General features: G+C 35.1%; 1 protein-coding gene across 1 annotated transcript; it reads right to left on the bottom strand.

Moving 5' to 3' along the window:
* Positions 1 to 729: 729 nt before the first annotated feature.
* Positions 730 to 23,608, bottom strand: SPARC (secreted protein, acidic, cysteine-rich). Its single transcript, XM_089089383.1, has 7 exons — positions 23,555 to 23,608; positions 18,087 to 18,179; positions 15,993 to 16,125; positions 13,348 to 13,610; positions 6,512 to 6,714; positions 5,446 to 5,593; positions 730 to 940 (listed from the first exon to the last, which is right to left on the bottom strand). Exons 2-7 carry the CDS (start codon positions 18,156 to 18,158, stop codon positions 884 to 886), a joined length of 876 nt encoding a protein of 291 aa, XP_088945509.1. The 5' UTR covers positions 18,159 to 18,179; positions 23,555 to 23,608; the 3' UTR covers positions 730 to 883.
* Positions 23,609 to 24,762: the final 1,154 nt, after the last annotated feature.

The following is a 24,762-nucleotide window of genomic DNA, read 5'->3' as shown; positions in this document are numbered from 1 at the left end:
ACCAGGGAACAAAATTGTGTTATATTTTATAAATTCTACCAATAATTTTCGATTAAAATACATTCTAAAAATTAATTAGAAAAATTACCTTTGGCACTAAAGCAGGCGGCGTTAGTTCACTTCAACATTCAAGTAATCTTAGTCGCCTACTTTATTCAGTTGAAGAAGTATTGCTTGAAAGAGTAATCCTATTTACAGTGACCTACCCACTAAAGTGGATAGCACGCTTGATTTGAAATCTTTTGTCTGCGAGAACAGGGGTTCGAGTCTTGGTGTCACTATTTATTTGGTTTGGAACAAGGGTCAATGGCGTGACTGTAAGCTCAGCCAGAGTTAACCCAGATTTAAACGGGTGCCAGAGAAATCTATGGAAGGTAAACAGGTAGAGTATGCGAAAGCATAGGATGCCTCCCCCCTGCCCATTGCACTTCCTGGTTGAAGGGCCAGGAAACAGACATCAGCACCGCCGGGACGAACTGAAAAGTTAAATAGTGTATCTTTACCTTTTTTTTATCCATTCATGGATAAAAGAAATTATCCCCTTCCCCCTCTTCATTCAAAAAAAAAAAATCAAATCTCAAAGAGTATACTTGTAACATATTTTATTCATGTAATTTTGCCAACTCTTTAAAATCCTCACCTTACCAAAGAAGGTCAGACCCTCCGTTCATGTACAACCTGTTTACAGTTATCCTGCTTACGGGATAGCCTAAATTCCAAAAATAAAAATTTAAAAAAAAGCTCTATTTTAATTCAGCAAAAGAAAAAAATTGGCAGTGTTCCAACAGGGTTGCGTCATAGAGAACAATGAAAAAACACTAGATAAAATATTAATGCAGAAAATTTTGACACTTAGAGGAATTCCGCAGCACTAATTTACACTTCATATTTCATTAAAGGCCACACCACGGACATCTTCACATTTGTCCTCCAATTCATCCTGAAAACGATTAAAACATATTAACGGGCTTTACACATAAATTTTCCATACTGTATTTTTTTTTTTTTTTTGTCAATTTTTGTTTGGCTAAATGAAGGCTGGTAGTAAAAATGATTGAGACTCCTCTTTAAGGAGTGCGTAAAAAGAGATTTTGGGAATACTAAAATTTATGTAGAAGTATATATTGATCTATAAATAATAGTTAAAACTTTAAATGAAGACAGTAAAAACTAAATCAAAAAGGGTCTAAGAAGCTATTAATATGAAGTTCCTATAGGCAACAGGTGACCAGTGGCATCAATTCACAAAAGTGTGAGGGGGGGGGGTAAAGTTTTTTTAAAAATATATCAGAACTCAAAATCTATTTAAGTCCTTTCCAAAATCTAATCAGTTGTACTTTTCGAAAACTGGGTGATTATCCTGGGGGATCCCTCCCCTTCTCGTGCACAAAAAACGGATGGAGACGAGGTTTTGTTTTAACTTTTGGTGATGCAATCCTCACACTAATCTCAAATAATGGTATAGTTGATTCTCTTGTGTTTTTTAATAGAATACTTTATTGGTCTACTTTTGACTGGAAAATTCGTCGAATTATTTCAAGACAAATAACGTACTGATCTCAGCTAGAGGTTGCTTCTTGTTTTAATATAAACATCGTCGCATGGTTACACAATTTGCAGCAGATAAATCCATTCAAAAAAGACCGCAGTACAAGAATTATACGCCTCGATCTTACATATAGGAAATATTACCCAGGTTGATCTTAGTCGTTAAGCTATTTTCTGTATATCGTTGACGTCCACAAGGAGAGCAGCTAGAAAATACAGAGAAATCAAAGATGTTGTAATATCTTAATGAAATATACCAGTAACCAGGTGAAAAAAGCTTTTAATTTGAAAAAAGATTATCATGTTTTGATTAAACAGCCCAATCTTAAACTTTCCAAGTATGCGACGACACCTAGAAAGATGATGATGATGATGATGATGAAAGATGAGTTTCCTCCCTCCTTCAACTTCTAATTCCAGTTTTTCAATCTACTTCTAAATAGAGCTTATAGCTTCTTTTGCTAATAAAATTGCGTAATAAAGGTAGTAAAATTGCGAAGTTCCTTTCATATTTACTACAATTGAGGCAGAGTACTTAAAGCTAACAAAATAAAGAGCTCTAACATCGTGTCCAAAATTAACGGAAATTTCCTCCTAACGTAAAATTTCTTTTTAACGCAACATAAGTAGTTGACCCTCTACTGCAAAACGATTTAAAGGTTTATTTTACCACAAAACTGAGATATTCTTGTAAAAAAAAATTTGGTTTCGAGACAATCCGTGACAAATAATGGAGCTAGACTTGCCAAACTTCATCACATTGTGTATTAAACAGGCTCCTTCTTTTCCAAATACTTGTCTTTACACGCATATTCAGCCTTTATCTATTCAAAATTTAGACAATTGAAAAATAAATGAAAATGTTCTCATTTTTCTTTAGTCAGACACCAGACTGAGCCCTAAATAATAAATTACTGATAAAATGCAAGCACTTGGCAAACATACAAATTTTTTCTACTTTTTCGAATTCATACGTTATCAATGACTTAAAAAGATTTTTTATAGATAAGTATCTATATCTACATCACAGCTGCACTAATTCAGAAGGTGGTATGTTACAAACCATCAGTCTTACAGGACAACAAAGAACCAAAAGTACATTTTGGGTTTGTATCAAAACGTACTGCTTATGCAGTAAAAAGTTGTAAGCAATTGTTTGTGCAAAACAATTTTTGGGATATATATAGTAAAAGCAATATTAATAACAAGAATTTAGCGTTCTAACTACTTTTAGAAGTTTGACAAAAATATCATATTAGTTCATCTAAATTACCGTATTTGATACGTTAAATAACAACTTTTCAGCGGATAGAAAGGATATTAAATCAGCAGATAACCCAAGGGATATTAAAAATATAAGTTTTTCGAATAAAAACTTCCATTTCCGAACAAGTTATAAAACGTTCACAACTAATTCTATATTGTAATTTTATCTTACATAAATTATGTTTTAATTTAAATTTTATAACATTTTATTTTTTTTATTTCATATTTATAATATTATACCTTCTGAATCGCGGTTATAGGTGTGTTAAATAGAAGACTTGTTGATAAGAGACAGGTATTGAGGAATCTAAGCCTCAAAACAGTATAGCCCTCCAAAGGTAAAAGCGCGTCTATACTCTTTCCAATATTTTTGGGAAAATGTCTACAAAGTTTCTCATGCTCTGCGAAACTTGTCCATGCGTCAGCTTTAAAAAGGTTTTGGACAGCATTCTTTCATACTATGTAACTAAAATAAGTGCCAGGTTTTGCGGACTCTCCTAAACTTTACGCGTTTTCATCACTAAACTACGCGTTTTCATCACTTGCGCGTTTCTCGTTCTCAGATTAACAAGTCGCAAGTAAAACAGCGTATAGACGTAGATTCAGAATTTTGCCATTGCAACCAAATTTAAATATATTTTATTTGTTCAGAAGAGGAAAATAATTCTCAACATACAAAACTTGAAAGTCGGTAGCCAATACTCCTCGTTGGCTCAACAGAATTGGTACCAGATGACATTTTCTTTCTACTTTTCTCTGTCATTAAAGGCACAAGCGTTGCCAAAATAATATATTTCTTCTCAAGCTTCACCCCTCTTGCTCCGTTTTTTTTCTCCACTTATTTTAAATTTTATTTTATTTCGACGTGATTTTGCGCAAAAAAACAAACGACTCTTCTTTGCTATCCACACAGGTCTTGGTTTTGTTGTACGGGTTTGATTTGCCTTGCCCGAATGTCACTTGAGAAATTTGTTTGATCTAATTCCAACTTATTCCATCAGGAGTAAAGATTTAATTGAATTTGACTATGGAAAATATTTTAAAATCCCAGATCTTTAATATCCTTCCTATATTTTTTTTCTTCAATCAGGACTTACATGGATCTGCAGATTCATGCACGGAATATAAAACCTGATATTTAATGACATATGACTCGCGTGAATTCACACGTGACAAAAATTTGGTTTAAAAACTTCAACTTTTGTTTTGCGTACAATAATTATCGACATAGAACAAAAGTTTCTTTGCGTCATGGTCTATCCTGTCAACCTTGTGAAACGAGCTACTAACGCCAAGAACTTCATGTCCTTGGAAAGCTTAATTCCACAAGAGTCATTAATCAGACCCTGTGGCTCGATGTGGACAAGTGTCCGCCTTAAGGTTTTAAATGAGACCAACTTTTCATTGAAACAGATAAGGCACAAAAAGAAAAACTTCTTTGCTGCTATGCATAAACGGCAACAAAACCATCTTCCGCAAACCCACACTTTAGATCTTTTTCTCTGTTTCATTTTTTTTCGACTTCTCGCCTCATATTCCGAACTACAGCTCTGAGTTTGATGTAGTCTTCCAATTGTTGACAAGATTTATGATTTTGTTCGTCATTTTCCACTAAAAGATGAGACGGCACACACACAGAGACGAAAGAAATATCGCAGCTATCATTCCAAGATTACCAGAAAATACATCTTCCTCCTTCAGTGTTCTTCGGTATGTCCCTCTGAAATCTGAGTGCCATGGTTTTACAATCAATTTTAATTTACCAAAACTCTGACATCCCTTGGAGGATACCTCGTGTTAGGTGCTTTCGAGCGACAGCAGTTGAATATAGCAGTTTAGAAACATTCTTTTTTCCATTTCCAAGCTCAAAACTGATCTGTCAATTTTGCATCAAGGTTTGCTGTACTTACGCCTTGATTTTCTGCCACAATTGAAAAAATAACTGAAGTCCATGGCATTTTTTTTATTTATTTCTTTTTACGTCGTAAAGGTTTGACTCACTTCTACGGAATCCAAAGATAACATGGGACCTGGTTCGAACCCGTCATTCTTTTGATTTAGTGGGTGGCATTTGGGTCTGCTGCATTTCGAAAACTTGACTTGGTTCAATCATAATTATTACTTGACTCAATCAAAATTATTTAACACATTGACCACAGTCAAAGTGTTATAGTTTTTGGTTTATAAGAGAATAATTTTGGGGGACATTAAAAGATAGTAAAATCAATACAAAGCAAAAAAACTAGCAAAATTTGTTTTAAAACACACAAAACGAAGCAAAACTTCAATTTTCTAGCTATTCATTAAAGTTTAACGAACATACCATATTGTGCCTTAAATTAACGCAGTCGATATGTTAAACCTTTTCTTTTGCAAAAATTACTGGAAGCAAGTAATATTTATTAGACAATATTCATACCAAAAATACAATTTTCTAACTAATTATACAAATTTGAAAAGAAATATCACATAGCAACTTCTTAATCACCGGACCTAACATGCTTAATGACACCGTTTAGTACGGTAACAAAAAAAGAGAACTGTTATATCAATATCCAAAGAATCTGCTGCTTCTGTTAAGAAAAGAGAATATTAACCAGAACATTATGTTAATGTCATAAGAAAACATACCTCTGGGATTTCTAGGCACTTGCCCCATTCTTTGAGAGTAATAAAATGATCGTCATCAACATCACACTTGTTGAGGAATGGGCTGATGCAGTGTTCAAGTGCCATCAAGGGAGCCTTAATAGGGAATAATTCGTGGCGAGATACTTTCCTGTAAGAAAATTTTTGAACAATTACTATGGACAGCAGACCCTAACACAAAATTCGAAGTCCCCCACCAGCCGAAAAAAAATGTGAGCAACCGTTTTACATGGGATATTTTGAGAATCATTAATGACATAGATATCTCCTTCTAAACATTTTTGTGTCAAATCTGTTGCGTGCAAACTTGAAAAATTCCTACCTTTCCTTGGTAGCGAAAATGCGAGGACCTTTCATGACAAGAGTTTGCCTTGGAATACATCATGGAATACATCAGTGTTTGCCTTGAAGATGTGTTTGAATATACCTGTATCAGTTTCTCTTAATGAAAGAAGCTTCAGCAACTTAAATTTAATTACAAACTATCTTAGAAAGAGGACGGTCAAGCAGCAGTTGACAAACTTGAGTATAATCCACATAGAACATGATGAGGCTTCAAAGCGGAGATATTATGAAGACGTTATAGCCATTTGCTTCGAGAAAAGCACTTAAATTTAAGTTTCAATCTACGGGATTAGATTGAGTGTGTATATTCTAAACAGCATATTTACTGTGTCACCAAAAAAATGTTGTTACCTGGAATCTTAGAGTTTTTCCTTGTTGCACATATTAGGATTTACATAAACAAAGTATATTAAGAATAGTAAAGTAATTGAATAAATGCACAATAAAGAAATACATCCTTTAGAGAAGTAAAATAACCATAATCTGATATCTAAAATGGGTTTATTGAAAAGGTGGCGCCAAATGCCATTCTTACCCCGGGCACCGACAGGTTTTAGTTTTATGCTCACCCTTCTTTTCATTATAGCCAAAAACAACCCTTGTACACCAAAATGCAACAGATGTAAAAAGTGTAATAAAATTAAAGAAGTAAATACCTATAAATCTAAAAATATATTTGTAAATTAATAAATGAAGAAAATACCTATCATGAGGATGCCCATCTAAATCACAGAATTTCCAAATAGCTGCATTTGCCCATCTCTTCGATTGCTCCACTTCAGCTTCCTTTTCTAGTTTCAAATAGTGTGGAGACAGTTCATGTCGGGCTGCAAGGTCACGCATAATGTTAAAGAGCCAGTCACGCATGCGCCTTGGGAAGTCATCCATCTCTTGTTCGGTGCATTCCTAAAAAGATCAATTTATGTACTAAATAAAAACAAAAAAAATCAACTGAAAGTAAGGAGCAATATTAAAACTTGAAACGAAAAGAAATTATTACGTATATGAGGGGGGTTGCTCCTCCTCAACAGCTCACTCTTTACGATAAAATTTTTTCGTACTCTTAAAAAAACAACTTCTTATTGTTCAAATTAAACGAATATAGTGTTTCAGGAGTCGTTTTTAGAGAATTGGGACATAATTCAAACTTTTTTCTGTCCCTCCTCCCCAAGGATTCTCTAGATTCTCTCTTCTCTTATTTCTCTTATTCTATCTCTAATTCTCTTGTTCTCTAGACAATCCAATCCTGGTGAAAATTTAACCCGGACAATAACCCTTAACATCTCCACGCGTAAAACTGAGTCGGCAAAGAGAAGGCAAGATATAAGAAGAATTTCCCTAATTCCCTCAGTATTTCTATGACAATGTATTAAAAGAGCCTCAGAAAGACCCTGGTTACAACAAGATTCATTGAATTCGTCCGTTGATAGAAAAGGTTTGAGCCAAACTTGTGAAGTCACACCCAGAGAAACATCAGATCATTGATGAGTAAACAGTTATGACGAAGCAAAGAATATCATTGAAGCCATTTAAATTGAAGCCATTTTTTACTCTAAATTGTCCACAAAAGTCTCAGTTTCTCTAATTGCTCACTTTTTTCTGCGCTGTCTCATTCTTGTTGTCATAGTTTGGTTACTTTACACAAATAAAGCAACTAGGGAATAAAAAAAAAATCAAACTAGGAATTAGCAGTGGAAGTTTCACAAAGGAGCATGGATGAGCTTATGATTACATATTTATTGCATTATGAGCTTATAATTAGGGTTGATACTGATTTTGTACTCCGACTTGCGAGGGGGATCCCAAAGCACGTAAACTACTAGCTTTTTCTACAACTGGTCTTGTAGAAAAAGGTTGTCACTCGACCTGTCCAGACCCCAAATGACCAGGGCATACTTATTATGGCTACACCGTCCCTTAATAGAAAAGGTTTGAGCTAACTTTACGAAGTTACACCAAGAAGAACATCTGGTCATTGATGAGCAAATAATTTCAACGAAAAAGAAAATATCATTGAAATAATACAATAAAAAAAAAACACACGAGTGGGGACACAAGTTCGTCTCCAGAGCAGGAATAAGTGAATTTGTATATGACTTACAAACGCCGACTGGCAAGGGATTGGTCAATACAAACTATTTGAAAGGTTGCTGCTGGTTTTGCCCTGCGGCTTGCAAGGGGAATTCCAAAACCTATAAACTACAAGCTTTATTTTACAACTGGTTTTCGTCACTTGTTGACTTACACCAGACCCCAGATGACAAAGGCATGCTTATTACGGCTACAGTAAGTTGAGTCTGTTATAGGAGAGTGGGGCATTTGCCTCCTTGATTTTATACACCCCTTAGATTTTTCTTTGTTATTTCGGCATTTTCTTACATTTGTTTATGGCCGACACATCGAGCCCTGCTCTCCGTCGACCAGTTTAGAAATTAATTTGTCATGTGTTTTTGTCAATAAAAAGTTACCAAAAGTTAGATTTAGAAAAAAAGATGTTTAGTAAGTTTTTTCATTGAAAATGCGTTTTTTTGGTATCCTCACTGAAATAAAACAAAAAATAGAAAAAAAAATTGTCCATTCCCTAGATTCTGAAAAATACATTTAGCCCTCCTCCTAATTGACGTGAGTTGATGCAATTGTCTAAATTCAGGGTAAACAGGTTTGAGGGCCGCGCTATGGAACTAGATAACAAAATGAAAGCATAGGGAGGATGCTTGTACGACTGATGGCAGGGAAAGTAGTATGTTGTATGGCATGATACGAGAACAAGACGGATCACTTGACATCAACCTATGCGGCTGTGGATCCCTAAGATGCCTCCATGAGGTGGGATGGCAAGCAAAATGAGCATATAAAATTTAAGAGAGTGCATTATGTGAAAGAATACGATCATTTTTTGAGTGTCGCCTATCTTGCCAATATGCTGATAGAGCTGCAAAAGATTGACTTCAAGTATAGGAACAAGTGGTAAATGAGAATCTTCTTGTTATTGTTTAAACTTTTCGTTGTCAATGGGTAGGCCCTGTATCAAAGGTGTCTTGGCAAAAACCCATGAACTGGCTGCTTTTCAAAACTTATGATCGACACGTCTTACTGTCTAGCACGTCCTCAGCGATATCGATAAATCTCCATTTATCGACCATTTGATAAAAATCTTGAAGACCATTCGATAAATCTCTGTCTCAAAAGAAAAGAAAGTATGGCCACCAAACAGACTTGACGGTCCACAGCACTTTTCAGCTTGGCTAGACAGCAAACAGATATGCCAAGCTTATATCCAAACCCATTCTAAAGTAAGGTGTTTGAAGTAGGAAGTGGCTTTAAGCTTCATGCGAAACAGAAGCTTTTTCTTGTCTTACTACAGAAACTAGATGATGCTCGGCTATGTGCTGTTACCACTGGATGCTGGCTGTGGGAGCCATTGTGTAGTTTCTTCACTTTTATCAGCAACAATTTTTTCTTGACATTATCGACGCAAAATGATCTTATATCAAACACAGAAAAAGTCCTAGAACCTTTTCCCTCTCTTTCATAATTCAGGTCTCAAAAGGTTAAAAATTGGGAACATTAGAAATTAGCAAGCTAATTGCCCAAATTTGATCTAAAGAGGCCGACTTTCTCTTCTTCACTCTGATCAGTCTGATTTAAGCCGTAAAGAAAAAGAAGAAACATCTTAAAACTTCCCTTCATAAACTGTAAAATGAATATTTGGAAATCAGCGGCACTCCACACAATTTATACCCCCCCCCCCCCGTATTCTAAATATTTGATGTTGAAGAAAATTCAGGGGACGACCCGTGAGCAAAATTACTGCTTTATTTTTGCGTCTGTCACACTAGTAATTTGCACTAGTAGTTTGCCGGGCAAAAAATGAATGAGAAGTTTACGAGCAGTTGAGCAGAATGAGCAGTTAATCTAAACTGTCAGGTGTGTCAGTCCTACGTGGGCAGTAAGAATTTTTATAGATCAGATTTATCGAATTTTATTTAAGAATTTCATTGAAATTTATTCTTAAAAATTTTATATTTACTTCTATTTTTAAGAATTTGTTAAGAATAATATCTAAGAATTCCATTAATCAAATGTTACCGATTGCAAACTATTTAGCATTGATTTGAAAATCCATGGAACTGGGTCTAATATTTGGAGGTTTGTTTTACAAAAAGCTTGCGAGCTACTGAACGCAGATGTTACGGATCTTCATTAATTCTTTTTTCACCAGGTTTTGGTCCAATTATACTTAAATAATGTTTATGATAGATCATAGATTTTAATATACACTTGATATCTTATTTGATATTCATTTGATACCTTTACCTGAAAGTCATGGCTACAAAGTGAGCAATAGATACGGCACTTTGAACTAAGACCGTGGCCGATCGCTGCATTGGGCTAACGTAAAAATATGCAAAACGATCACAGTAATAATTTAAAATCATGAACATAATAAAAAAAACTGTTCAGGATTAAAAATACAATGCAGTTTAATTGTCTGATAAAGCATGAAAAGCTTTCTAAGAAAAGTTTATTAATTTATTTTGAACATTACTAAATTTCTCATTCAGAAATTTCACTTTATTTATATAACGTAGCATAAACTCACGTACAGCTCCAGTCTACTTGGCACTGCCTACGTTCCGACCAAAATTTTCTGCGTAACATTATAAAACGTAATTACAGTCTGAAATTATACTAGCATGAAAGGTTTTAAGGCGTAGAGTGAAAGAACCATTACTGAGAATTCAAGTTTCTTACAAAATCGCCAGTTCAACGAGACCTCTATTTCAGAGGATGCAAATGCAGAACAATGGGTTAAAAACACAGTTTTAAGAATATTTTGGCACTACTGTCAAGATCAAAATTCTGAATAGCATCTGAACATATAGGATGACGTAAACCTGTAAAAAAAACGATCTTGAAGGAATGACAAAAACAAAGAAACTTCATTACAAATGTGGGCGGAAATACGATGATAAAACAAGACAAAAAATAATACGGATAAAATAAAATTATATATAAATATATAATAATATGTATAATATAATTATATATAATATTATAGTATATTTGTTCTTATGTATCCATATTATTAAATTAATTCCCCTATTTAATATAATTACAATGACGTTCTGTATACATAAATTAGTTTCAAATTTTCAACTCAAAAACCCTCAAAATCACTAAAAATCAGCTTAAAAGTTACGTTTAGGGAATTTTTTACCCTGCTTTTACACGATTTATGGTGGGTAGCATAGTGCATTGATTCTCAGCGTGGGAACACGGGGCCCCAGGTTCGATTCCAGCTGCCGCATTGCTGAGAGACAGGTTTGCTACCTGTCCCTGTAAAATTAAAATAAAGACTCAGCAAATAAAACGTCGATCCGATACCCGATGATACATCAATGGTTCTAAATTATCCTCATCCTTTTTTATAAATATCCTAATTGGCTCAGTAGCCTCAGATTGGCTTAAACTTCAATTCTCTATCGCCAGAATAGAGTACCATAATCATTGTGGTATAACAGCTTGATAAGGATGTATTGTTACATTTGACATATTATGGCTTGAATTAGAATAAAATCTCGGTGATGGTAGTATTCAATATAACAAATATGAAAAAGTTTATTATATTGAATAACAGGAATTCCACTTAGATACATGAAAACATTTATAAATTGCCATTTTTTGAAAACAGCTACGCTCGATAGATCGAACCTTCAACCCTTACAGATGGCCCTTTCTATGCTTGTGCTGGTTCTACTGTCGTGTTCTCTAACTAAAATACATTAAGATGTTTATGCAATTACCATTTTTAGAAATCAGCTTAAATACATGAAATTTGCGCGAAGAGTTCCTTGGAGGAACTAGGAAAGGGCCTTTTTGTTGTATTTGAGCTAAGACCGTACACCGTTACTCTCTATCTTTCTTAATTCAGGTACGTTTTTGTTTTAACTTGAAATTTGAATAAAACTATTTTTCAGTTTGCAGTAAACACGGAAGACTCCACGCAAACCCTAAAATTTTCAATTTTATAGTAATTACGTCATAGCCATGATCGACAAAAAGTAAAAATTTTCGAAAAATCCCTTTATTTTATAATGCACTAAATAAAACTAAAAACTTTTCCACTGATCCCCCCCCCCAAAAAAAAACTGTAATTTTTTAAGACCAAAAATAAAAAGGAGAGACGGTAATGGGGCAGGAAGTCGTCCTGTAACAGCTATGTAAATACTCCTCTACACTATCATTTTTATCCTTGAACCTTATTTTTCATGTAGTAAGAACAAGATATTTTTTAACTTTTTAGTGCATTCGGAAAAAAAAAAATATAGTTTTTTTGTCCTCTCTTTAGTCTTTTCCAAGTCTTTTAGGACAGAAAATGCATCTTTCATTTTATTCCTAGCCTCGCGATTTACAGTTTATGCTAACATCTCGCTTGTAAACCCTCACGTCGAGACCATGCCTACCCCTATTTCAACAGCCATCATATCATGGTTACAGCGTCAGATGCAATCTAGTAAAGAAGGAACTCTAGCCCAGAGTAACAGAATAACAGAAAACTCAAGAATGCGTTGTGAAAAATTACTTGTATATGATGAATACCATTCCTGTAAATGGACATGCGATTTTTTGAAGATTTGATCTTTGCTCCTAATTGAACAATTGATAGTTACTGCAAAAAAAATCGTGCTTGTAAACTTTCATGTCGGAAACGCGCCTACCTCAATTTTTAATCAGCCAACAACCATTGCATTACCTGTATAATGTGATGTTTAAAGCATCTCACTTGTAAAATTTCAAGCCGGGACCGCGTCTACCTCTACTTCAAGCAACCAGCCAAATGGACATGCGACTTTCTGAAGATTTGATCTTTGCTCCTAACTTAACAATTCATATTTCCTGCAAACAACGTCGCAATTGTAAACTTTCATGCCGGAAAGGCTTCTACCTCTATTTTTAAGCAACCATAGCAACAGCCATAGCATTATCTGTATATGGTGAATACCACAAGCTGCAAACGGTTTAGGATTTTCTGAAGCTTTGATATTTAATCCTAACTTAACGAATTATAGTTCATGTTAAAAACATCTCGCTTGTGAACTTTCAAGCCGGGACCACGTCTACCTCTATTTTAAGCAATCAACTGCCATAGCACGACATGTATATGATGAATAAGGTGCATGTAAACGGGTATACGATTTCCAGAAGATTTGATCTTTGATCACGTTTTGATTTCTACTAACAGCGTCTCGCTTGTCAACCTTCATGCAAATACTGCACCTACCTCTATTTCAATCACCCAACATCCACAGTATTGTTCTTTGCTCCTGACTTAACAATTTGTAGTTTATTTTAAAAACATCTCGCTTGTAAACTTCTGTGTCGGAACCACGTCTACCTCTGTTTCAAATAACCACCCGTCACAGTATTACCTATATATGATAAATACTATACCCGTAAACAGGCATGTGATTTTATGTTGATTTTATTTTTGATTCTCTGAACAGATAGGGAAATAATAGTATTTAAAAGACTTACAGGCATGTCCCTGCACTCTCCATAATACTCAATATGGGCATGGGAGTATTTTGGTCCCACACATTCTTGAGAGCCAGTCGTACAGAGACACCTCATCCTGTAAAGCTCACAGTCTGAGCTGAATGTTTCGTTATGATTGGTGCAGACTTTCCTTCTGTCGTCAACTTCGGGTACGCAGGATTCTACACAACGGCACTCAGCCTCGCCAGCGTCGCTGATTTTACATTCTTTGCCAGCACCACATCGCTTCTTGGCACATGGATCTATTCAAAAAAAAAAAAATCAAATAATGATATAAACTAAACAAGCTATAAAATACATATAAAAAATAATAAGTTAAATAATACAGATGAATTTTATACTTTTGAGTATACTCAGGACGATAAATGGCGGTGATCCCCTCAACTATTTTGTGTGATTCTTAACCGCTTCATAGTTTACTTCGGTTCTTTGCTTTCTTTTTTCATCTAAGTGAGTCTAGAACTTGAATCAAGCATAAAATTTTCTAAACTTTCAAATATTTAAACACTGGAAAATATTTAAGCTTTTATATACTTTAGGATATTGTTTGAATTTTGGAATTGCATGGATTTTCGTGCAGACGTTTCTTCCTCGCGAACTTCTGTTACACATGATCCTACACAACGGCACTCGGTCTCACCAGCGTCACTGATCTTACATTATTTGTCGCTATCATAACACTTCTGAGTACATGGATCTAAATCCAATAATTATTGACTATGAAATAAAAAGGTGTAATATACAAATAAACAAACAGTAAGCTAAATCTAATAATAATTTAAATTCTATGACTATAAATTAATGTACGAGAAATGTGGTTCAATACAGCTCTCTAGGGCTATAATAAAAGGAAGGTTGAGGGGGCTAGGGCACGTTTTGCGGATGAAAGATGACAGATTGCCGAAGATTGTTCTTTTCGGCCAACCACCTAGAGCTAAACGGAAAGCAGGTCGTCCTCGTCTGGGGTTGGAGGACGTCATAAAGAAAGATTTAAAGGAAATATGAACTTCGTGGGAGGGTATAAAAAGGGAGGCTGAATACATTGGGATGGAGGACAAGCATGCGTAGCTGTGTTGGCCTCAGGCGGCTAGGTGCTGCGGTGTGTTGTTAGTAGTAGTAGCTAGTAGTAGTATAACTATAAATTTTACTTTTGGGTTATATCGCGGCAACCTTCCATCTGCACGATGTAATCACTATCCACATGAAGGTTTATTTTCGCCATTTGCTACCTTTTTGTAATCTATGTGAATCTAGAACTAGGATCGAGCAGATCTTTTATAAACTTTAGAATTTTTAAACTTCCAAAACTTTACTTGAATTCTGTACTACAAACTTTTGAATATCGCGTTAGTTGAATATTGGTGCAGACGTTTCTCATCTCACCAACTTTAGTTACACAGATTCCCATTCAATGGCGCTCGGCCTCACCAGCGTCCCTTATCTCACATTGGGAAACATTTTTGGGGGAAATAATTCAGTTTTTTTTTTTTACAAGATTCATTGTACCAGCTCTAAAAATATGGGTTTATGGATGGTTCTCACTAAAATGGGGTCTTTGGTAACCGGATGGGTGCTCCTTGGGATCTGAAATCGGGGCAGTAGTTGCTAATTTCGGAACCCAAAGGCATTTGAAGTCAGAATACCAACTTCCTAATTTCAGTACCCTATGAATTCTGTTCTAACATATTTAAATTTTGTTCTAAGCGCAAAGAAATTCATTCATTCATTCATACTTACAAATATCCCTTTTTAGGGCTTTCCTTTTATTTCTTCAAAATGTGAAGAATACCTATGGACACATAAACTTCCTACTGACTACAGGCAGCATATGTTTTCGTTATACCCTTGTGCTAAATCCTCTAAGCCATTAGCAAAGGTTACCTAAGGTGTTTCAGATAGGCCAAAACAGTTATTAAGGTAAACATCTCTATTACCACCAGTGACTTTTCCCTGTTCTAATAGTGATCTAGTGATCTAATAATAGTGACAGGACAATAGGGGTGACAGTGATAGTGACAGTAATAATAATAGTGACAGTGATCCAGATTCAGTTTGGGGCCTCTCTTGCGCTCGAGACGAAATCTAGATTATCGCCCCCCCCCCTACCTTCGAAAAATTATTAGACCAAATTTTAACAAAATCTTTCATTTATTAACAAAATTTAAATATAAAGTATCACAAAAAAATCACAATTAATTAAATTCGGTCTACATACTTTTTTCTCAGGAAACGGTGATGAAGATCTGAGAAAAATAAAAATTTCCGATTCAATTTGCTTATACTTACTGCGAAATGCACCCTCTACTCTATTTTAATAAAAAAAAAGTTCAAAGGTTAAAAAATGATTATAACCGTTAAATCATTTATGTCAAAGTTTGCGCCCCCAAAATTTCTGCCCCTGGGTCAGTTGCTCCCTCTGTCCCCCCTAAAACCACTTCTGCAGCGATCCAATAAGCTTGATCTCTCAGACTTATTAGAAGCCTAGTTGTCGATTACTAGCTCGTGTGCTGCGACGGTTTATTTTAACATCGGGTCATATCCAGTTAATGAATCTTGAAGAGTGCTACACCCAAATAGCATCCTTAATTTGGTTGTTGAATAGAGGGGTCTAAAAAAACAAATACCGTCAATTTGATCATATCCTCCACGGACGTTTTCTTCATCCGCTGTCATCATATCAATGATGTCTTGTGATACTCCAGTGCCTGAAGACGGCTCAGCTTCTGACTTTTCAACTTTCTTGTGCTTTCTTCGCCGCTGAATAAAAAAGTAAACTATAATACACGATTAACATAAAAAAGGAAATATGTCTTTTTATGTGAACAAAATTAGACTCGATACTTAGATTCATGTTTTTAAAAGTATTCGACGCACGCCGAAATCCAGTGCGGAAACCTAAATAAATCGATGTTGAACATCGTTGATAAATTATTTATTGTCAAAGCCAAATAACCGCCAATTAAACATAAATTCTGACACATTATGATGTTTTGTTTAGAGGTTTATTTTAAATTTGCTACAACCAGAGAGGATTATTCAACTTGGTCCCAAATTATGACCAGTCTAAGGTCTATATAGCGGAAACTCTGGACTTGGTGCTAGACATCTTCAAAGTTGTTCAACTAATCGTTGGGCTGATCTATCAACTAAGCTACAAACTTTCTCAATCTGGGCTACACCAAGCATTATAATTTGCAAGACACTAAGCACTTGCTTAAATACTGTTCTTCTGTAATTTTTCTTCACAAGCCAAAAGCGTTTGGATACCTAACAGAATTATACTGCCAAATATAAAATTTGAATGAGAAGGAAATATGTCGCATTTCAACCATACACGCAAGCAGGGGGGGGGGGACAGATAGTAAGATAGTGGATCATAGTTCTTTGTGAAGCGTATAGCATTATCTATGTTGAAATCACTATGAATTCTGATTGTTTGAATTGGTCGAGGGCAAACTTTCACAACCATGCGTATCTTAAAAAAAAAACTTGGATATTCAAATTTTAATGAAAAAGACTTCTATCTGCAGTTATCCAGCTTTTGGGAAAAAAATCTAGACATATACGGCACCAAACCGCTTAAGAAGGTGTTCTTTTCCTTTGAAGGTCAATGGTGGGGGTCGCCACAGAATTGGTTAAACTCGACTCCTCCCATAGTGTTGCCAACGAAGTACAATTGTACCGTTTTTGGTACAATATGGAGGTCCTGATACAATACGGTACATTCGGAAACTTTTTGGTAGAATCAAATTTTCCATTATATGTTGGATTTACTTGATCCTTTCTAACTCGGATATCTTTTCAAGTTTTAGTTTATCAAAACATTTTTCTTGTTGCGGCAAAAGTTTAACCTACTCTTCAGATAATACAAATTAATCTCTTGTGGACTTGTGGTACAATTTTATTTGAAAATCACAGTTTATTTCAAAGCGTTGGCAACACTGCTCCCATATAGAAGAAGAATGTCATCACTATTGTAGTGTGACAATTTCTGTTTTTAGGAATCAACAGATTGTTACTAATTGAATCTAGGGAGGAAAAGTGTTGTCAAGTTTAACTAGTTAGCTTTGCTTATTCATTGTTAAAGTTCAACGTGGCAACACTGACAAAAATGAGGTACTGCCAATAAAACCTGCCCAAAAGAAAAATCTTAGAAAATCGCCGTTTTCAGGTGTGAGTACACCTAAGATGGGCCCTGGGGTATTTTTTTTTACTTTGATGTCCTTGGTAAAACAAAAATCGCAAAGAAGTGAGAAACGAGGACAATAACACAAACATCCATTGATCTCCTTTGCAATTTTTTGTTTTTTCATGATTAGCCAGTGTGGTCACAGAAATTATTGATGTCCTTGGTGTTTTCGTTGACAAAATATTTATCATCGTAAAGAGCTATGGTAGTCTCCCCGTATATCTGATGAATACTGATATCGTGCAAACTGGAAGATGGGTACAAGGGCCTTGGCACTTTGGTATTACAAAATTTTATTACAAGTATTCTGCAACGGATGAAAATAGTGGCAAAATATGGAAACTGATACACTAAAAAGCTGAAAGATTTGGCTACTATCGTAGCTACTTCAGTCTACGAGATTGAGTATTTCAATGCAACATCTTATTCAGCTATTATTAACATTTAAATGGCGAAACTAATACTACTAGAAAATCAAAAGACTAGAAAATTAAACAAAATTCTAAAAGCAAAAGATAAACAAGAATACCTTTTTCTCTGCAGCATCTGACAGAACAATGAGGCCGATAAGAACAAGGAAAAGAAGCCACTTTGCCTTCATTCTGACTTGTTGGGTATGTACCTATAATACGAATTGGCACTATTAATTCAATTTACAGACAGTCAAGCAATTGAACAGGTTCTCCGCTCTGGAAAATCAATTAGAATTTACAGGGCGTTCGAGAGAGAAATGTGTGCCAAAAGATACATCCTTGTTTATTTGCATTAAAATTTGAGGCCTTTGAAATGAGGCCGACTGTGATCTAATCAGCAAGAAAAGTAGAAAGTTAAAAGGAGCACCTTTTCCAGCAATTAAACTGTACCGGGACTGTAGTCATAATAAGAAGGATGGGGGGGGGTGTTCATGCAAACCACTATTTTACTATCTTGAAAAATAATTATTTGAGCTAGATATTCAAGCAAGCAACTTTTCGAAGCTATATGAGCTACAAATTATCAAGACCCAGAGCCGTTCAAAGAAAGGGGGCAACCGAGGCAGCTGGCCCAAGCGCCGTGGCTGGGGGTTGCCCACTGATCAAATTGCTCACTTTCATTTGGGTTTTTTGCTTATATTTGAGTCGGGAGGGTGGCGGTGTAATTAAGCTTTCCCTGGGCATCACCAGCCCTAGAAACGGCTCTGTCAAGACTTACGGAGTTTTCACTGCTGGCGTATACAAAAACCAAAAAATAAAATATCCATCCATTAGACAATTTAAATTTTAGTTGTGCGTGGTTTCTTTCTAACCATGACATAGTTTACCAGGCTAAGTTCTAAGCCAGACGAACTTTGGATGTTAAATAACTTGCATTGTCTAAAATTTATTCCTAGTTTGAAAACTAGGGCATTAGTGTCCTGTATTTTTCAATATTAAGCAAAAAAGTCACATTGGTAATTTCTTGGGTATTGTACTATTAGCTGTAAAACACGCGAGAAGTGAAGTTTGGTTAATGCTAATGAAATAAAACAAAATAAGATCAAAATATAATAGTTTAGAAACAACTTTCAGCTATATATTTGCGCATTAGGGGGGTGGGGTTAAAGCATAGCATATATTAAATACGTAACCTAACCTAGGTACCTTTTTTTGCCCCTTCAACCCTAAAAAGCTAAAGTTTAAATATTGTAAACGGAGTGAGAAACCACTGTTTGCAATGCTCGGCATATGAATTCTTCGTTGAACCTGCTTGACTAGTTTCTTTTATTATGTTCACTATACAATATCTCGCGTGTTTTACAGCTAATAGAACAGTACCATTTCTTGAGACTCCATATGAAATCCCTTGATTTACTAAGGGTTTTCCCACGCCGGATGGTCCATAAGACGACATCGGTACCTCCCCACGATGACCTCTAATCTCCAGTCGTGGGGAGGTCGTCGATGTGAATGACGAATAGTCTTTTTTTTCTCTATGGGACAAGGGATATGCATAATTCGGAGCAAGGCAAAAACTCCATCAGGCACGTACACATAAATCCATTTAAATGCCTTAACATCGTAATATTTTGGGAGGAGGTGGACCTCCGAAGCTTAATTTACCCACGCATCTACCAAGACCTTAATATTTTCGTTGTTTTCTTAATGATAACGTTTGGAGATGGAAATTGAAGTGACAGGCCTATATATTAATACAGAACAAAATAAATAATACTAATTGGAGGTCATTAGCACCATAAATAGAAATTTGTTCAGGGAGGGGGGCTCATTCTGGGAAATCATAGAAACAATACAAAACAAGTGAATTAGGGGAGAATTACGGGATATCTATGAAAATATGAAAGAATATCTTGTAGTATGTGTAGAATTATTGGTCATGCAAGCGTATCATGACAGAATTATCATATTCACTTACGAAATGTGTTCACTGTCTTGGATTTATTTCTGCATTCAAAAATAGAGCAGCACTGGACCATGTTTAACTTTTTGGATCTTTTACAACACTAAAATTTACACTAAATTGTTTTTTCCGTGATTTGTTTCGCAGATGTGCCAATATTGACAAAAACAGCCGGTTATTGATGCCGAAAACGTGATCCAATCTGTTTTATTCGAGGTTAAGCACTATTCAGACAAAATCTCTTTGATTGTAGGAATCGGATCTTTTTTTTTATCATTTTCCCGGATGTGTCATTGTCGGAAATACTCGAAATCATAAATATTTTAAACAGGGAAAGTTGCCGCTCGTGGCCTTCTTGCTTTCCAAGGCAGCATAGAAAAGATACGAAATCAGGGGGTGCCAAATGTACGAGGGCGGGGGGTAGGCATAGATTCTTATAGATTTTTTCAAATCTCGTAAGATTTTTAAAGAAAATTTCCGTATGAGAATACAAAAAAAACTAGCTCACTTTTCAAAATGGATGTATTTTCAAAATCAAATATGTTTTAGAAAGTAATTTTGTTATATTTTTTTTCAGTGAAACCACGATAGAGCTAATTTTCAGAATCTAAAAGAGTATCGCTGGTAAGTTTAAACCCTAACAAATCTCTCTCACACAGCATATTTCAACCACAAGCGGGGGAAGTGATGAACTCGGTGGCAAAACCAATGGTATAAACAATTTAAAACATTCTAGTAATATGCTAGGTCATTTCATTATTATAGCGTTAACTCTGAACAAAGCCAACATTTCGCCCACAATCTAAACCCACTAAATTTCCGTATACATATTCCATATCATTGGCCCCATCCCACGAAGCTCAAACACTTAGGTTTTTTTCGATGAGTGTGAAAATTTAAATAAGAAGGAAAATAGTATTCAATAAGGCAACTTAGATAACATAAAAATAAGTGTTAGTGCAACAATAAAACGAATAAAAATTGTTGGATAATTTTCATCAAAGTAATTATTTTCCCTTTTCGGGATATAGGGAAAATAATGAGTAAAAGAAAAAGTTGTGGTAAACTTTGATATCCGATTTCAAATCCTGTCAAAATACGAGACTTTACGGAGCCAGTCACTAAATACAGTCACTTACCTATTTAAATAATCTATAGCGAAAAGGGTACTTAAGTATTATATCGACCACACCCAAGATGTAAAGTTAGGTTAATCATAATGAAATATACCCAACCCACCTATTCGATTTACAGTCCGCTATCATTTGAAATCATATCAAGCGGAGTACATGTGGCGGGCGGCAGTGACGGCAGAAGGCAGAATCGTAGGTTACATATGCAATGAATGTTCCATTGTTTCGATTAACCGACAAATCAATTTGACGATAAGAGAGACATATGGACAATTGGTAGTTACGTATTACACAGAACACACTTGAGAAGCGAAGTTAGGTTAATCCTTATGAAATATACCAAAATATGATGAAAATATAATACTTTAGTAACATAATTATGTATACTATAAAGGAGAATTATGGAAGGCAGGCCGCCAAGAACACATTAGGCCCGTTTTTTAGCACTAAGATCTTACATCTTTCTGCAAAGATTATCGTTTTTTTAACTCATGTTTGTTCTAAGATCTTACAGCTCACTGATGTTAGCAAAAAGTGTGAAGAACGCCATTTTTCTACCGTATAGAACAATGATGAGAGAACTTTGATGATATACTCATCATTGTTCTCAGACCGCTGATCAGAGCAGAATGATGAAAGACATTTCCATAAAAACGACAAAAGATGAAAGATCTTAGTTCAAAGATTTCATTTTTAAGCGTTTTCTGACAAAAGATACCTCTACATCTTGTTACCTAAAAGGAATTGAGAAGAATTGTATATGTCAATTAATAGCTAAAAATCTAAGCTAGGCCTATGTATCAATATGGTTATTATTAAAATTATTTAAGATCAAACGGTTGATGTTATTAGTTTATTGACTTACCTACAAAGACCTCTTTTTGGAAATACCAATTATCCTATTTGATAAATATATCCTTTTAGTGTTTCAGTTTTATTTGCACATTAACAGAAAGCTGATTGTCTTCTGATTGTAAAATTGCAACTTTTATTGCTTAATATTTATTTTGTACAAATCACAAATGTCAAATATACTTTTTTCTTTCCAATTGCTTGTCAAAACAGAGACCACATTTTGAATTTATGATGGCAAATTAATCCCATTGAGCTGGCTCCAGTGAGAGATGATTGGGTCTACACTTAGGTGATTGGGTCTTTACAGGTCTGTAGTAAAATAGGGGCAGTCCAAAAGCCCATCTCTGTTTTTTTTGGAATGCCAAAGAAAAGAGGTCTTTCCAAAAATGAAGTCTTTTATCCTAATTGTCTCCGAATACAGAGAGCTAATCCGGTTTTTGTCAGATCGTACACAGCAAACTTCTCCAGTGTGTTCTGTATAATACGTAAGTACCAGACAATACTAAATTACAGTTCAGAGTAGACTATGTATTACCATGACAAGAGGGGAGATGGGAAAGGGAAATTTTCAGCGGAAACGAATGTTATATTATGATTCAGGATAAAAATCTACTTCTAAAGACAAGTCTATTTCTTAGCTATCTCAATTATCCGTGAATCCAAAATTTACCCAAAATTCTTACTTTTCATTACTTTTCAAAATTCTGAATTTTCAAGGTCACTTCCAGCATAGCTCCATCCGCTTATCTAACCCAGCGCTATAGACTGTACAAGGAAACCAGACATGGATACCCGTCAAACGGGTAATTGCTATCTAAATTAATTGCAAAGCGTGATTTCTCATTGCGTTTACAATAATTAAAATGTTGTTTTTTGAGGTTTAGGGGGAAAGGTATCTAGGTTAGGTAAGGTTACGTATTTAATTTATGCTATGCTACACCCCCCCCCCAATGTGCAAATATATAGCCCAAATTTGTTTCTAAACTGTTATATGTTCATCCTATTTTATTTTATTTCATTAGCATTAACCAAATTTGACTTCTTTTGTGTATAGTGCCGGGTTAGATATAATGCACCAGTACCCTTCATCCCATCCTTATCCCCCTAATTCTTTGATATAACCCTCGGCTACTTTTTTTTTTTTTTTCAAGTTCGTCGCATTATTTGGCATTATGAAACAGCTGCTACTGAGAAACAAGGAAAATATAATAATTAAAACAAACGAAGCACATTTTTGTATACAGCTTAGGGCTATATCCAGATATTAGCAGATAAAGAGAGTTCTACTGGATACAGTATACAACACATAAAGTTGGGATACAGTTATACTGGAAGCGACTGTGACAATTCAATAACTAGAAATCTTCTAAATGTAATATATCTAGGCTAATTAAATAGGATTTCTTTTATTATTGGACTAGCTTTTTGTTCATAAAAGAAATCTTAAACCGAAACTATCCACTGATAAGAAGTGGTGGCACTAAGATTGTTTACACCCCTGTGCACTAGGTAATATTCTGCCACTTTTTTTCAATTTGCCCCCAGAACTCTTTTCCCCTCATCCATAGTTTTAGGCACAAGTGAACTCGTATCTGCTTTGTTGAGGCGGAGAAAAAAAGAAGCAAAATCTTACCCTAATTCCTCTGTATTAAATTATTCCTTCCCTTGTCGTTGGATACGAAACACTGGAGTTCTACTTTGAAGTTGGTAATTTTTTGGCTCAATCTGAGATAACAGAGAAATTGGCAATAACAAAATTTTGTCAACCAATCTCTCAAAACTGGCAGCAGGAACAAATGCAACCCAGTTTCTCACAGCACCAGACTTCATTATGCCAAATTTGAGGGAGAGATTGCTTCAGGTGTTGACAACAGGGTACAATCGCACAGTGTTTGGTACAATTTAGAGGTCCTGGTACAATGCGGTACATTGGGACATTTTTCGGTACAATCAAATTTTCAGTTATATATTGGTTTTGCTTTCTTCTTTTTTACTCAGATATGACTGTGTTCCAAGTTTCATTTCATCAAAAACTTTATTCTTGTTACGGGAAGTTTTTTACCTGCTGTTCAGATGGTACAAATTAGTCTCTTGCGGTAAAGTTTTCGTCGGAGAACTGGTATAGTTTATTTCAAAGTGTTGGCAACGCTGATTTCTTTTTCTTTTTGTTGCGCTTGGTTAAGCTTACTGAGATGTAAACATCTTCTGATTCCGAACATCTCCTTGTGTTCTGAGCCACACGAAATATCATATTTGTCCTTTGAAAATAATTAAATAAAATAAGTTTTTTCAACTGAAAGTAAGGAGCAACAGTAAAACTTAAAACGAACATAAATTATTACGTATATGACAGGGGTTACCCCCTCCTCAATACCTCGCTCTTTACGCTAAAGTTCGACTTTTTGTTCCGATTATTTAAGAATGACTCCTGATACACAAAGACCGTTTAATTAGAATAATAACCTTTTTACAAATTAGTTCGTTACCACGAACTGTTTGATATCGACTTCTTACGGGATATTAAGAGGGATGTCGTTTTAATTTTTGTTTTTGGGGGCAGGATAGGGGGCGTTTCCCCCTAATATTCCCCCTAGATTTTGGAAAACACTTTATTCTGGTCTTTACATTGAAAACTGGTTGTTTTTGATATTTGCATTAAAATAATTGAAAACAGCAACAAAATTGCCCTCTCCCCGCTATCTTTTGAAATGGCACCACTGAAAGTAGATAAAGTTTATGAACTATGTAAACAAAGTAAAATTAGTAACTACAACTCTTAAAGTAAGTTAGGATATACATAAAAAAAACTCTTCCTTTTGGCAGCTTTATAAAAAAATGGCA

Source organism: Artemia sp. Qi Xiang Cuo, chromosome 5 (assembly GCF_049724085.1).
Source record: "Artemia sp. Qi Xiang Cuo chromosome 5, ASM4972408v1, whole genome shotgun sequence".
Classification (NCBI taxonomy): domain Eukaryota; kingdom Metazoa; phylum Arthropoda; class Branchiopoda; order Anostraca; family Artemiidae; genus Artemia; species Artemia sp. Qi Xiang Cuo.
This window is presented reverse-complemented; position numbering and strand designations above follow the sequence as displayed.

Coding starts and splice junctions, on each gene's coding strand:
- SPARC (XM_089089383.1), bottom strand. CDS start 18,158: ATGAAGGCAAAGTGGCTTCTTTTCCTTGTTCTTATCGGCCTCATTGTT. Junction 16,126..18,086: donor CAGATGCTGCAGAGAAAAAG/GTATTCTTGTTT, acceptor TTTTTTATTCAG/CGGCGAAGAAAGCACAAGAA. Junction 941..5,445: donor AGTGCCTAGAAATCCCAGAG/GTATGTTTTCTT, acceptor AATCGTTTTCAG/GATGAATTGGAGGACAAATG.